The sequence below is a fragment of the Pundamilia nyererei genome, unplaced genomic scaffold (genome assembly GCF_000239375.1).
Source record: "Pundamilia nyererei isolate P.nyererei 1_Seehausen unplaced genomic scaffold, PunNye1.0 scaffold00059, whole genome shotgun sequence".
Taxonomy (NCBI): Eukaryota; Metazoa; Chordata; class Actinopteri; order Cichliformes; family Cichlidae; genus Pundamilia; species Pundamilia nyererei.
Genome location: NW_005187460.1, coordinates 2,506,088 through 2,521,131, shown reverse-complemented (window position 1 = coordinate 2,521,131; position 15,044 = coordinate 2,506,088). Strand labels below are relative to the sequence as shown.

At 44.5% G+C, this 15,044-nt stretch overlaps 1 protein-coding gene across 1 annotated transcript in view; it reads left to right on the top strand.

The window, feature by feature from the left end:
- Window positions 1-13,462: 13,462 nt before the first annotated feature.
- cbx4 (chromobox homolog 4 (Pc class homolog, Drosophila)) overlaps window positions 13,463-15,044 on the top strand; it is a 7,880-nt gene continuing 6,298 nt past the window's right edge. The window contains exons 1-3 of the mRNA XM_005734634.2: window positions 13,463-14,069; window positions 14,177-14,220; window positions 14,923-14,988. Of these exons, the coding sequence (XP_005734691.1) occupies window positions 13,797-14,069; window positions 14,177-14,220; window positions 14,923-14,988 (383 nt within the window). The 5' untranslated portion in view covers window positions 13,463-13,796. The remainder of the gene's footprint in view (window positions 14,070-14,176; window positions 14,221-14,922; window positions 14,989-15,044) is intronic.

The following is a 15,044-nucleotide window of genomic DNA, read 5'->3' as shown; positions in this document are numbered from 1 at the left end:
CTCCTTGTGTTTCCTGTTGATCTTTACCATCGAATGAAGGCACAAATGCTTAAAAAAAATGGTTAGATGTATTTCAAATTATCCGTACACACTGGATTATAATGATGACATAAATCTGTAATGTAATCTCTCTAATGACATAAATCCCCTGTGTTATGCAGCTTCCTGACCTTAATATCCACCCAGTAGCCACTTTATTAAACACTGTAGCACAGTCTACTGCCAGCATGATGCTGATTTTACCGTAATATTATGAGATTTAGTTGCATTAGACTCAATATATAAACTTGGCTACTTGGTATAGGGTGTGTGTGTGTGAGAGAGAGAGAGGGAGAGAGAGAGAGAGAGAGACAGCTGGAAGTTTTGCATATTGCATGTAGGCCAACATCTGGCATCTGCCACACCTGATCCTCTAAAAAACAAGAAGTAATAGGAAGAGAAATGCATATTTAAGTAAAAGAGACAAGATCTGGAAATTTATTCCAGTTTTAAGGTTTGGAGAAGCAAACGTTATAGTCAGACTGAGGGAAGAAGAAGAGCCGTAATGTTTTTGCCATTGTGGAGCTTGTTGTTCTGAGATCTGCAAGGTGATTTAATGAGTGTAAGCATGTAATTAATGAGGCTGTTCATGGGAGACATGAGTCACCTTCCTCTTTCTCTCTCTCTCTCTCTGCACATCGTGAACCAATGCAGAAAAGGCAAAGTAGAGCGATCTTTTTCACTCTGACTCACTCCACCACAGTGGCCAAAACAAGCCGCAAGATCAACCAGTCAGCCCTGACTGAGCAGCACAGACCTTTGAATCTGTTTCTCAGTACAAGGCAACAAATTCACAAAAGACTGAGCGGCAAAAAAACAAAACGAAACAAAACAAAACAAAAAAAAACAACAAGTCCAAAATGGTTTTACTGAAAAAACTAAATAAGCATATGCACATAATGAGAGTTACTGCATCAATATAAATAGTCTGCAGTATTCATAACATGACTGATGCCAAGTATCACCCTCTCTCTCTCACACACACACACACACACACACACACACACACACACACACACACACACACACACACACACACAAATCACAATAGCCTTTCCCATCAGAGAGTCTGCAAACCATATTTTAGATTCCTAATAAGCCAAGTCTGTGGGCTACAACAACAGACAGCAAAGAGAAATCTTCTCTATGAATATTAATGTGTGGTATGGAGGAGGTTGGGGGGGGCAGGGCGGGTGGGGAACCAAAGCCTCCTCCAAATCCTTCGCAGATAAACTGAGAGAGAAAGAGAGATGATTACACGCATGGTTTTTCACAGGGCTCTCCCAAATCTCATTTTCTGTAGTGCATTTTAATGGGATCCCAGCGCACACCTCAGCCCGGCTAAGTCCCTGGATGCTGCCTTTAAAGACACTGCCGTTAAATTCCCAGCTCGCGTGAATGTTTTATGCGGCGCTGTGAGGTCGAGTCGCGCCGTGGTCTTGTCACGGTTTTTATGCGAGCAAAAACTGGGCCTTGTCCACCTTTTGTCTTTGTAATGCGCCATATGTATCACTGTCATTTAAATGCGGCTTCAGACAATGGAGAGAAGCGAGAGATGGATGAGACGAGGCGCCGAAACAGGAATCAAAGTCATTCTCCGCTGCAGATGATGGAAGAGGTCACCGCGCACGAGCCCAGAGGGAGAAGGATTTAGATATACGTGTGACAAGGAAACATGACACAAAATTAGATCGTGTGAGGAAGAATTACGCATATTTGATGGTGATGTTCAGATTTCTGGTTGCACTTGTAAATTTTGTTGTTAAATGCCACAAAATTGCATTGGGGGAGGGGGCGGGTAAATCTGTGTTTCCGGGTTTGAAATCCGATACACTCGCATTGATCTCCAGCCCCTCGCTGTCCACCTCCTGTTTATTGCTGATAGCGATCAGGATGACCTGAGTGCACACCGGGGACTATTTAATTACACGCTTTCTCCGCGTGCCCATCAATAACGCAACTGATGCAATCATTCATGTGGCCATTTTTATCAATACTTTCATGAGAACTGCAGTCAAATTGTGGGTCATAGGGCAGAGGCAGCACTAGTTAATTCATCTGTCCAGAGTTTGCCTGCCTGTGACTGACAGTGTGTTATTTAAATGGGCCCCTCATTAGTCCCCGTGGAATGACTTCACTTTCTTATGGAGGATTCACAAATATAAGCAGCTTTAGAAACGTGAGTCAAAATTAAATATTGCAGAAAATTTGTGTTTTATTGCAATAACATGAACAGGAAGCAGTTTATTTATTTCACAAAAAATGTTTGCTGATGGGTGATTAGCAGATATCAGGGGACGTTTTTATCGCTGTTAACATTTTGCACCTCACATTCAGCAACAGGTGAAAACAAATGAAGTTAAAACTTGCCTTTTACTTTAAAGCTAAGTTCTGCCTTTCCTTTGAGCCAAGAAAGAGACTTTGCTTACACTCTGTTTTTTGCCAGTTTCGGAGTATTTTGATGTTATACACATGCATCTTTGCAATGTTTATATTCAATTGAATTGAATTGAATTTTATTTATATAGCACCAAATTACAACAGCAGCTGCCTCAAGGCGCTTAATATTGTAAGGTAAAGACTCCACACTAACGCAGAGAAACCCCAACAGTCCGATGATCCCCTTTGAGCAAGCGCCTGGTCACGGGGGAAGGAAAAACTCCCTTTTAACAGGAAACCTCCGGCAGAACCAGGCTGAGGAAGCAGGAGGGAGACAGGACAAAAGACACACTGTAGAGCGAGCCAAAGATTAATAATAATGCAATAATGAGTTTTATAACAAAGGTTGTGGTTGCTTTTTTATTGTGGCGACTCAACAGCTGGTATATTCTCCTTAACAAGCCCCTTCTTGTTCTGCTCCCACCTAACTTACTGGCCTGCATCCATCAGAAAAATACAGGAAGTTATGATCTTTGGTTTCAAGTCCTTCTATCTGCCCCTAAAGCTGGCACTGAGTTTAAATTTGAAGCTCCTTTTGCCTGGAATCAGGTGCAAAAGGAATTAAGTCTCATGGAGTTTGTTGCACTAAATAAACTGGAGGTGATTTGTAAATGACGTGCAGGCAGTAACTTCAGGCTGCAGATGTTGTGCCTGAACATTTCTGCCCCTGTTCGGGACACTGGCTGGTCCTTTTATCGACTGTAACTTCAGGATGTATTTTATTAGAGCTTATTTTGTGTGTTACAGGAAACTCTTACATCTTTTCCCCTCCCTCATAGATAATGTTTAATTAAAAATAAAAATACTAAAAGAGTCACATTTGCTCAGTTCATTTTAGTCTGGTTTTCAAGTCCAGTGAACACATTTTTGCACTCCTCATTTCCAACCACTGCTGAGGGAGCGAAGCCTTTAAGTCTATTTAAGCTGGAGAATTTCACATCCATCCACCATGTCATCTGGCTGCTGTTTCAACCCCTTCACCACCCCAGCATCCACCCATAGACTGGGGAGATAATCTTAACTCATCACTCCCCAAATTCTGTTCGTAATATATGTGTTTGGAGCTCTGAGCTCACAGGCTGTACGGCAAACTCCCAGACCTGTGGCTCAAATTACACTATCCAGTCACAGTACTAAACTTTAAGGAGACTACATGTCCTCAAGACGCAATTAAGTGTGGAAGGTCCCTCTGGTTTTCCTGATTTTAGAACCTTTGCAGTAGAGAAAATGAGTGGACTTGTGAATGTGGCACTTGATCTTTTCTTCACCTTGCAACATGTGCTCATTGTGGTATGCACGCTCAGCCGGGTTGCTAGAAACAACATGATTTGGCAGTTTTGCAGAAATAGGACAAAGCAGATGATCAAGTGGCTGCTGTGCGTGTTTTCACATGTATGATTGATAACTAGAAAGATTTTGTTAGTGTCTGCGGTGTGTGTGAGAAGGAGTCCAACCAAGCATAAAGCTTTTTTTGTTGTTGTTTTTTTGCATAGCTTGTTAGGTTGTGTTTCTGTAGCTGCATCCATCCTCTAGCAGGATGTGTGAACATTGTGGTGTGATTCTGCCTAGACCACAAGGGTTTGTCTTTGAGAGTTGGGTACTTTCACAAGATAGCACTTTATCCAATCAGTAAGTTGCATTCGACAGAGCAATCTGCAGAATTTTGAGGGTGTATATTTTTGTCTAAATGATCTGTTATTGCTGAAATTAGAAGATTCAATTCAGCCAACTTTAGCTTCAAGTGTTTGAGAACAAAGCCATCCGAAGTGAGAAAAAGGTGACAAACTAGCCCTGTGTGCACATTTCTACACGTATGCATGACTCTGTGAGCGAGATAATGCACACGATAAGTCAGATTCAGCAGGAAGTTGGAAAAGTGAGAGTTCAGCATTAGTTTAATGTTGCACATCCCAGCTCTCCTCCTGGCTCTGTCTTCTATTACTCTGACTAGACTCAAACCAGGCAATCCAGTATGTGCAGAAAATGTGTGTGTGCGTGTAAATAAACCTCACCAGCCTTGTGTTTAAGAAAAACCTGTGAAACTGTGATGTTGCCCATAATCCGCTTTTAGTAATATCAGTCTAACCTCTGAGCGTGCACAGGGCACACACTGTTTATTTGTGGAGTTTTTGCAAAGGTGTGAGGCACACCCCAAGATCTGCGATATGATAAAGTGACACAATATCATCTATAAAAAAAAATTACACCAGAGCTCTTCATCATCTACTGTGTTGTGTGCATTAGGTAGAAAAAAAATTAATTTCAGCACACTGCCTAAAATGCTTTGTGTTGGCCACTAAACTTCTAAACTTCTAATTCATGCTTTCATTGCCAATGAAAGCATGAATTAGAAGTTTAGTGTGTTTGATCTGATTGCGCCCACGTGGAGAGAAGTGGGATCAACTTGACAGCCTGTTAGTCATCAGCGCTTCTCAGCCAAAAGAAAAAGACAATAAATGCTCTTTACAACAAATTGAAGACAACCTTCAGTTTGGTCAGTGTGGGAGTGAAGCTGAACAGTCACAAACTGTTGCCTCAGCTGTCATGATATCTGGATGTGTGGTGCAACTCCCTTATTTCCCACCCCCACTATCCCCATCCTTAAATCGTACCCAAAGGCTATCAGCAGCAGCGGTGGCGGGAATGATTAAGCAGGATTTGCTGGTGATCCTCAGCCCTTCCCTCCTCCCCCCGCAAAGACAGGTTCGCAGCACTTCAGAGCGCAGTGAGTCACGGAGGGCTTGCGAGCTGTGTCAGAGATAAAGACTATGGAGGAGGCACTGACTGACAAAATGGAAAGTGTAAACACAAGAAGACCTCCAGGCATTTTGACAGCTGTCTCTTCTCTCCCCTGGTGTTTGTCGTCACTGCTGGCGGTTCACGGAGATTCATTTCCTTGTTTTTCTTTGATTTCAGTCTTCTCCTCATCCTTCCATCCTGACCGCTTCCACTCTGACCACGGGAAGAAAGGAAAGAAAAAAACCCAGCATTCCTCTGTGTAACCACTCCTGTGTTCTCTCTGCTCAGTAGGAACCGCTTTCCAATCCATAAGTCATGATAACAACCATCTTCCTCCTCCTACACCCGCCCCACCACACACACACACACACATATATTATAACTCAGGCAGTGGAAAACCTACTTGCTCAGTGGATGATGTCAGACATCTCCTGGCTGACAGGCCTCACCATGGGAAAAACAAGCATAAGTAGGTGTGCACACATACACACAAACACAACAAAAACACACACACACCTGAGACCTTTCAGGCACAACACACTCCTCCACACGCCTGTCACATGTTCAGACACGCTAGCTGACCTGCACATTAACAAAATCCCCAAATTTAAAATTGTTGCACATTTGAACTTTCAGAAACAATCACGCAGCTTAACAGCGATGATGATGATGAGGAGGAGGAGGAGAAATTCTCATTCAGACCCACAAAAGACAAGAATGATTACACATTTATTTTTAATGCAGTTTTAAAATCCATCTACCCCTCCTCCCCCCCTTTTTTTTGCCAAAACTCCAGTTCAATTTAGCCTCCCATCCTTTAGGCTGCTCTATGAAAAGCCCACTCTTCCCTGTATGGCTTGTGCTATTGATTTGCCATTATGTTATGCGGGGGAGAAAATCCATGGGCCTCCCTTTAAATAACCATCACAAGAAGACAAGAGAGATATATCACGGAGAAACCATATCGAATTGGAACACACAGGACGCCCAGTGTAAGCAAGGCAATATTTTCTCGGCATCTTACGGCCAACAAAGAAGAAGCTGGTGTATTATCTTAAGCTTTGCTGATTCAGGCGTTACTAGAGAGCCTGATGGCGCTTATTGTTGCGAGGGATTTCTCTCGACATTGAGTTCCACCAATAAATCTGAATGTATTTAAATCACAGAGGAATCACAGTGTTGGCACGCTCAAAGGTTCCTTCCTGACTTTAGAAACGCCAAAAAGAATATAGGCTTTCTGTTTCTGGAGAACAGAGTGGCTCACATTTGGTTCACGGTGACATACTTTGTCCAATACAAGTACTGTTTCAGCAACATTAGAGTCTGTATAATTATTTAAGTCTATTTTATGCGACATATTCGGTGGAGTTTTTGGTCGCCGGTGCACCTTTCTGCACTAAAAACACGTCTGGTTTGGAGGCATCACCTTAACTCTGGCTGAGCTGTAAAGCATTTTTTTACAGGTTTTCTTTCCCTCCATCGCTTACATTGGAAGTGATGCAGTTTCAGTGCAGCAATCCTAGTTTAATCCTAGACCCATGTGTTTTATCCCACAGAGCATTAAATTATGCCTTGATTTTCTGTCTTTGATTGAAAGGAGTGATCTATGCGCATGAAAGGTTAGTATTATATCTATGAAATATTGTTTCTGCATACCTAACAAAGATCCAACACACTGAAATGAAATGTTAATAATAAGAAGAAGAAGAATACATTTTATTTATAGTCACCTTTCAAAACACTCAATGACACCTTGGAAGCAATTAAGCAACAAATCCACAGCATAGATAAAATAACAGTAAAGAGACACAAAAGAATTAAAAGTCATAAACTCAAATCAAACAGCATGAGCAAGTTTAAATAGGCGTCTTTTTCTAATTTTCTTATTAACCAAGTGTATTGACCTCAGCTTTCATCAGGCAGTCGTGCAGGTCAGTTTTCCCGTTGTCTATAACTGTATTATTATTATTAAAGTCCCCCAAATAGTGATTATTTTCTTCTCACGGAAGAACATGAAACAAGACAAAAACTGTTTTTAAAGGGATTCAGCTGACACACGTGCTATGTACATATGGGTGTGCTAGTCGCAGTGACAACAGGACCTCACGAACAGCAGAGGGGGATAATACAGGACATGCAACAGACAAAAGGCTGTCTGTGCTGTTGTGTTCAGGAAGAGGCCTTTCTGTTCTGATGTGGTAAGCTGCAGTACCTGTGACACACAACGGGTTCCTGTGTTGAGTGTATGATGTCTGGTGCAGCAGTTCGAGCGACAGGGCGATGACTGACAGGCGCACATACTGCCAGCCCTGCTTTTATGAGTCCTGACAGGCTTGCCTTAGGCCATCAGAGTGGGTGTGAGGGTTGATTATACAGCCGTGTGGGTATTCCGGCTTATTGTCGGAAAAGTTTTCTATAATGTAAAACAGATTTATGCTAATGTGAATACAGAGAGGATGCATGCACAGCTCCAAGTTGGAGAGATTTTAAATTGAGGTTCTGAAAGTGTAGCTCAAGAATGTAAAAAAAAACAGAGAGTGAAATACAAAGAATGAAAACAATAGATAACATTGTGCAGCAAAGTCTTTGTTTATACTGTGACTTTAGAACTGCTGTGGACGGCAGTTTGTGAGTTACCTTATTGTGAGAAATGGCAGACGCTCCGTGGCGGCTTGATTATCTCTCTAAATATTATACAAATCTTAAATCCCTGTCATGCTCTTTGTCAAGTAAAGAAAGCTTGCGTTATCTCTCTGCTCCTCTCCCCCCGAGCAGCCAATAAAAAAAGGGAAAAAAAGGAAAGGAAAGAAAAAAGCCAAAGTGAATTATGAAGAATGAAGCAGCAGAGTGAACAGCCTGTGTGGCTGAATTTCCATATAGATAGTCGAGCACATTAAACTTGTCTACCTGCGAGTTCTCTGTCCACTCTGCCTCTTATTGCATTTTGATGGAGAGATGCTCGCTTCATCTACATCATCAGCTCGCAACACCCCCCACCCTTCCCCTCCCATTTACCCCTCCCATCTCTCGCTCTCTGCCATGTTTCTCTCTGCCCTGGACACTTGATTGTTCCTGAACCGGTGTTGACCCCATAAAGAGGAACCTGCGCTTGTTTTTTTTTTTTGTTTTTTTTCCCTTGCTGTGGTTTGTTGTGCCCGTTTGTGCAGTGTAGAGTCTTATTGCTCCATCGTGCCTGCCCTTCCTCTTCTTTAAAGCTGCGGTTAATGATTCCTCAGCGGTAAGAGAGATGGAAAGAAATGGGGAAAGCAGAAGAAGAAGGGGGGAAAAAGAAAGAAAAAAAAACAGCTTCTCATCACGGTGCTTGCAGGCTTACATGTAAATTAAAACGCAATTAAAAACAGGCAAATAAGCTGTTCCCGGGAGATGGGTTGGGGGGAGGAAAAAGGGGAGGGGAGAGGAGGAAAAGCGAGGAAAAGGAGCTCTCAGGATAAGGGCCTGTGTCACTCATAATTAGCATGGCATTAGAGTGAAGGGAGCTAAATCTGAACACTGGGTCAAAGGCACATTTGGAGAGAGCTGTTCCTGCCACTGTGAGGTCTTCGCACCAGTGAAAATAACTGCACCATCCCATCCAGTAAGATTCATTTCTGCCTTAGATCAAACAAACAAAAAAAATCCACGCAGTTACTCAGTGGATTATTCAGCTATTGTTGTCTGAAAGCATGCTATTGTGTGCTTTACTATTGTGCTGCGTGAACAAGCTTACTATTGTGTCTTGCTGCATGGAGCTGCAGAGTATCTGTCGCCGATGGTAGTGAACAAGAGATTCCAGCATGCCGCAGCATTCTGAATGCACATTTGTGGCAATGTGCTAGAACACAAAGATGCGTCCCTGTTAGCGGCCTGATGTCCTCGCTCCTCGCCTATGGCTGCAGCTCAATACAGTATCGACAAGTCCTGTATTCAGCTACAGTCTGCTAGAATTCCACTGCACCACCCCCTTCCTCCTCGTTTTCTTACTCCTCCACTGGCCTTGGCCCTCACCCCTACCAACCCCCTGGAAGCCTACTCCTCTCTATGCCCCCCTTCCTATCTCTCCCAGGCTCCCTTTCCCCCACCTATTGCTCAGGCTCCTGGGTAGGGAGGAGGTGGGGGATCAATGGGGAAAGTGTATGGCGGTGGAGTTGAGGGGAGGGTGTGAACCCCACACGACGGCAGCCTCGCAGGCAAGGAGGCCAGTGGGGGGGGCAGAGAGGAAAAGAAGTGATGGAGATGGAGGGAGGAAAGGAGGGTGGTCGCTGGGTGTTGGTGGTGGTGGGGCCACCCTGGCAGAGGAGCACCCCTCGGCGCAACAATGGCCGTGACAATGACACTGGAGGAGGAATTTCCGTTGCCCCCCCCCCCTTCACCAGCTACCACAGACACACACAAATCTCCCCACCCGTTCCTCATAGCGCATTAAAATCTGCAAGATGAATGACTTCCTAATAGCTTTCATTTGTTACAATTATCATAATTAAACATATGTCAGGGGCAGACAAAGGAAAGGAGAGATTTCTGTGTTAGCACTCGAAGCGGAAGGGGATGCAGGTACTGGAAAGGAGAAAGCTTTTGTAACAGCGTAATTATCCCCGAACAGACTCGCGTTTGGGAATCACAGCACATATTTACAGTAGCCAATTAAAGAGCCTTTGTTTCAGTCATTCGGAGGTTTCATAATCTGTTTTCGGCAACAGCGCGACCCTGATTCTTCTGTCTTCACCATTCTTGTTTCATCTGCATGTCCTTGCCACATCAGCCTGTTTGATAGCGGAGCTTAATGACTGCCTGCTGAGCACTCTGAGAATGGCTCAGGGACCTCTAAACATTTTTGCAATACCCCCCACCCCTCATCCTCCTTCTCCTCCTCTCCACTCTGTCCTTGTATTCTGTCCTTAAACCAGTCAACCCTTTTCTCTTTTCCTCTGTGGAGGAATGAATCAGATGCTTGGCCACGGTTCTTCGTCCCTCTCTGCTGTCTCCATCCTCCATCTTTTTGCAACGTTTTTTTTTCCTTTTTCCTGAACACTGCAACAGTCACAAGTTCCCAGCTACCTCCTTCCCTCCTCTCGCTTCTCTCGATTCCCTCAGCTGGCAGCCCTGATGCAGCGGGTGGCAGGTGCCAAGGAGGGAAGGCCTCCTGGCTTACCCAGAGCCACCATTTTGCGGATTGCTCCTCGAGTGAGCCAGCTGTGTGTATGCAGAGTGTGTGTATGTGTGTGTTAAAGAGGGGGGGAAAGGGAAAATGATGAAAGAATTGGTGTTGCAATAGAAAAAAGGTCAGAAAAGTCAGCTTTCTATGCTTCCTGCTGAGGCTGGACTAAAGATCATAGATCACGACTTTACCTGACCCTGGCCCACACACACACACACACACACACACACACACACACACACACACACACACACACACACACACACACACACAGCCATGTAGTTTCTGCATCTTGCCTGTTTTCCCCCCTCTGTAGAATTCCCACTCAGGATTATCACAACACCTCCTCTAATTTAAAAAAAAAAAGAAAAAAGTTTGTAGTTTTGATATAAAAGTAGCCAACCTAAACACGTTTCCTAAAATGTTTCTTTTCTCTCACTGCTGAGTAATCATCTGAACCAGTGGCACGAAGAGCCTTGTTGCGGATGACGCCATAGGTTGTTTGAAAAGAGTCCCTTCAAACAGGAGATAAAAAACAGACTGGTTGACCCTGAGTTTATCCTCGTGTTTTAGATAACGGCTCGATTGACCTTGACGGGCCACAGGAAGGACAAAATAAACGTGGAGAGGGGTTTCTGCAAACACTCTGGTGCTTAGGGAAAATAAGAAGAAAGGAGAAAAAAGGAAAGAAAAAGGAAAAAACAAGTCCATAAAATTTGAACTATTGACAATGAAATTATTTAATTAATAAAAAATGTATAAGAACAGCGTTGACTGTGCAGTCTGCTTGGGCGCGTTTGGTGTTTATTATGACGCATTTTCCTGGATAAAATGCAAAGACTCACAACACAAACTTATCCCACCTGTAATTTTTTTTTCTCTGAATCGGCATCGGTAGATTTTGATTGCCCTTCCTTTGATAAAATACTCGCTCACTTTTTTGTGTATTTTGTGTGTGTGTGTTTTTTAAATTTGGCAGTCATGCCTGTTCAGTTCTCCCTCTCTCTGTGTCTCTCTCTTTTTTCTCACTGTCGGCAATCGAATCTGCCCTCGAAATCTGGTCGATTTCCACGGAGCGACGTTTATCTCGTTCTGAAAAGTCACAGGTGAACAAGTGCAACAGGGCATGAGCTCACCTGAGCGCATTCCTGAGAGGGCACGGGGAGCGAGTGGAACACCAGAAACCTTCTCATTTCCAAACAAGAACACGCAGCTGTGGCGCTGTAAACGATTCGATCTACATGTGATGACTTTCCAAAGTGATCAGAAAAATTACCACAGTGCTTCGGGACAAATGGAAATCGCAGGTGTGATAAAACATTCACACCGGTCCACATAAAGTGAGCTCAAGCTCGTGTGGGAGGGGAAAAAATCTAAAAGAAAGAAAAGAATCCTCACACATCTGTAAAAATAATAAAAGTGTCATTCCTGGTGTTGGCAACAGTGTTTTAATTCAGAATAATGCGCGATTATTAAATCCCACTGAGATGAAGCCCACTGATTGCAGACTCATTGTGAAATATATTCAGGTTACATGATGTTGCGCTGTGATCAGATCTCCCCGACAAGCAGAGTCAGAGGATTTTCTAAATGAATGTCTTTGTCTTGACGCAGACATCAGGCGTCCCTCCCGCCGGTACAAACATAAAATGATAGATAATTTGTATTTTGGGTTTCTGTTGAGCAAACAGAGCTGACTGTGAAGACTGTACAGCTCCCAGATTTGTGTTTTTTTTCCCCTTTGGTCTGTGCAGTTTGAAGCTCGACGATGTTGAAGGCGCTTTTCGATTCGACAGAAAAGATTAACAACGTATTCTTTGGTGTCATTTTGTCACGACCTTTGTTTGTTTGTCACAAACTTAAATTCTCACTCTCTCTCCCCCCTCTGTGTCTCTGCCTCTCTCTCCCCTTTCGTGCTGTTGCTAGGGAAGCAGGGCGTATACGCTCCCTGGCCGCGGATGAAGGGCATGGAGAAAAATCGGGAATAGCGCATAAATAGTCGGCTTTAATCGAGCTTGTTTGTGACGGGTTGGCTCTTAACCCCCTCCAGCACACATTTCAGGGCTCAAACTCGGGAATTAAAGAGTGTAAAATGCGATATTTCGGCGCTTTTGCGCCATTACCTTATATGGCAGGGCAGAGATATATCGTGCCTGTATTTAATAGGCTGTCCGCTGCCGCTCTGCTTAGAGGCTTCATTTTAACCCTTGTGGTGCTGAATTTTTTTTTTGAAGCGAGAAAAGCTTGGGCTTTTTTGGCTTGTTAGTTTCTTTATGGCAGCATCGGCTCATCGCACACAAACGAAATTTGCCGTTTTTGCTGATTACGGTTTGTGGCGATCACAATTTACGCACAAAAACTGTACTTTTGTGCACTAATAAAGTCCATATAAATCAGCTGACTAAACGTGGATGACATTTACAGCCCAGAAAACATGCTCACTGCTCATGTGGTTTATGCCGCTTGATTTAAATTGTCTTTATGTGGATACGGCCAATATTTCAAGCTATAAAAGGCTATCGTGGTGTTTTCTGGGGGGATGGGGTCGAATCAGGGGCTGTGGGAGCTGATTCGACTGCTTTAAAGTTGTCACAGGTAGAGTAAAAGCTGCACAGCAACCCCTTTCTCGTTTGTCAAATTAACAGCACTGAGCCCAGGGAACATGGCACTGGTTTGACTATCTCAGCGTGTGTGACCTATATTTGCACAGCGCCGTTAGAAAGCTCCACTGTGCACATCTACAACTGTGCTGATTCACGGAGAGGGATAGCAAACAAAAAGAGAACTTCTACTTTTAAATAACTTAGTCAGCTAGTCTGATGTGGGGTGATGGCCCGAGCTTTGGTGACACTGGGCTCTCGCGTAAAAGGTCGGGGCCCACCTTTGTTCCCGCGCTTATAGACTGGTCTCTTGATAAACCAGTGTTTGCTCCACAGCAGAAAAACAGGTGACTAAACGGAATTTCAGCCCCAATCACTCGCAGTATTACACAACTGCTCCGATACTGCTGGAAACAGATCACCTTAACTTCTGCTGGAGTATCGCGCTCATTTTAATTTGCATGACTGATGCAAACGAGTCTGCCTTTTACCTACACCTGTGCGTGAAGTGTAGTTGAATAAAAGTCATTCAGAGTGATTTCAGTGGCTTCTGGGGTGTTCACGAGCGTCTCCACTTTAACGTTTGACAGCAAAGCATTACATTAGCACCATTACAGGGGCGGGTTTCGTGCTCGTGACGATAAAGTTGGGATTGATTTGAATTCCCAAACATTCGTCCCGCCGTCCGGTACGCTCGGGATAAAAAAAAAAAAAAAACTTTCTGCAAGGTCCCCCAATCCACACTGCCCCCCTCCCCTCCTGACGTCACACGGCGAGCTGAAGCTATTGCACGAACAGAGCTGCTCGCAGCCGCACTACTGTGAATGTCTGTACGCTCAGTACCAAGACCGTGGAGTGTGCAAAGCAGAGAGAGGGAGAGCGGTGGGGTGGGGGGGATACAGTTGAATTCGGATACAACTGGAAAACTACCAAGCGCGCACAGCACGCACCGAGCGGACGGCACATCGACGGTGCGTAGCCAGCAGTACATCTACTCCCCGTCCGCTTTCGATCAGATTGAGCCGAGAATGGAGCTCCCTGCCGCTGGAGAGCACGTCTTTGCGGTGGAGGGGATCGAAAAGAAGCGCATACGAAAGGTAAAGAGACACGAAGCGTCTTTGTGGGAAAGAAATGGGGGTTAAAAAAAGCGCGGACGATGAAAATGTCGGGTTTAAAAAAATGTTCTCCTTCTCCACCATCACAGGGCAAGATAGAGTACCTGGTCAAGTGGCGAGGCTGGTCTCCCAAGTAAGTCTTACTGCACGCTTTCTAATGCATTTCCAGCGATTCTGCATCGAAACGATGCATTTCAATATTATGTCACAAGATCAAGTGTTGTTACTTAAAAAAACGCAAACCATGAAGGGCGAGCGTGCACAGTGACTTGTACGCGCGCGCGTGAGTGTGTGTAGAAGCTGGAAGAGCGCGGTCGGTATGCGTTTCAGTGTATCCGCGGATGCCTTCACTAATTTATGCGAGGGAAGGGGGGCTAGGCACAGCCATGTAATCCCGTTTTAATTATTTCTGCTCTGCCAGCGAATTTTACGAGACAGGAGTGCTAAAATGGCCGACTGCATGTTGGTGCTGGAGAAGCGTTTGGAGAGCTCACACAGACGCTTTCTGTTTGACATTTCCCCCCTCTGCCAGTGGATGTCCCCATGACTGGTAACCTGCTGCGGGCACTGCGACTTAGCGGGGTTCCTTGCAGATTCGATCATCTTGATTTAATAACAGTAAAAGAAAAAAACAAAGCAGGAACCATTTGTTTTTACATTACACTGGAGATCTGGATACAGCTTTCCTTTCTAACTGCACATTAGTTGTGAAGACGTGGGAGTGTGTGTGTGTGTGTGTGTGTCATAGGCAAAGCCCTGTGCGCCTGTCAGCTGGGGGTGGAAAAGCCAGGCTGCACGTGCCAGCTTTCTGACAGTTGTTTGCTCCTCTCTGCAGATACAACACATGGGAGCCAGAGGAAAACATCCTTGACCCGCGCCTCCTCGTCGCGTTTCAACACAGGTGAGAGAGACGTGGACTTCGGACGAGGCCGCTCAGCCTCCAGTGCAGCCATGGCC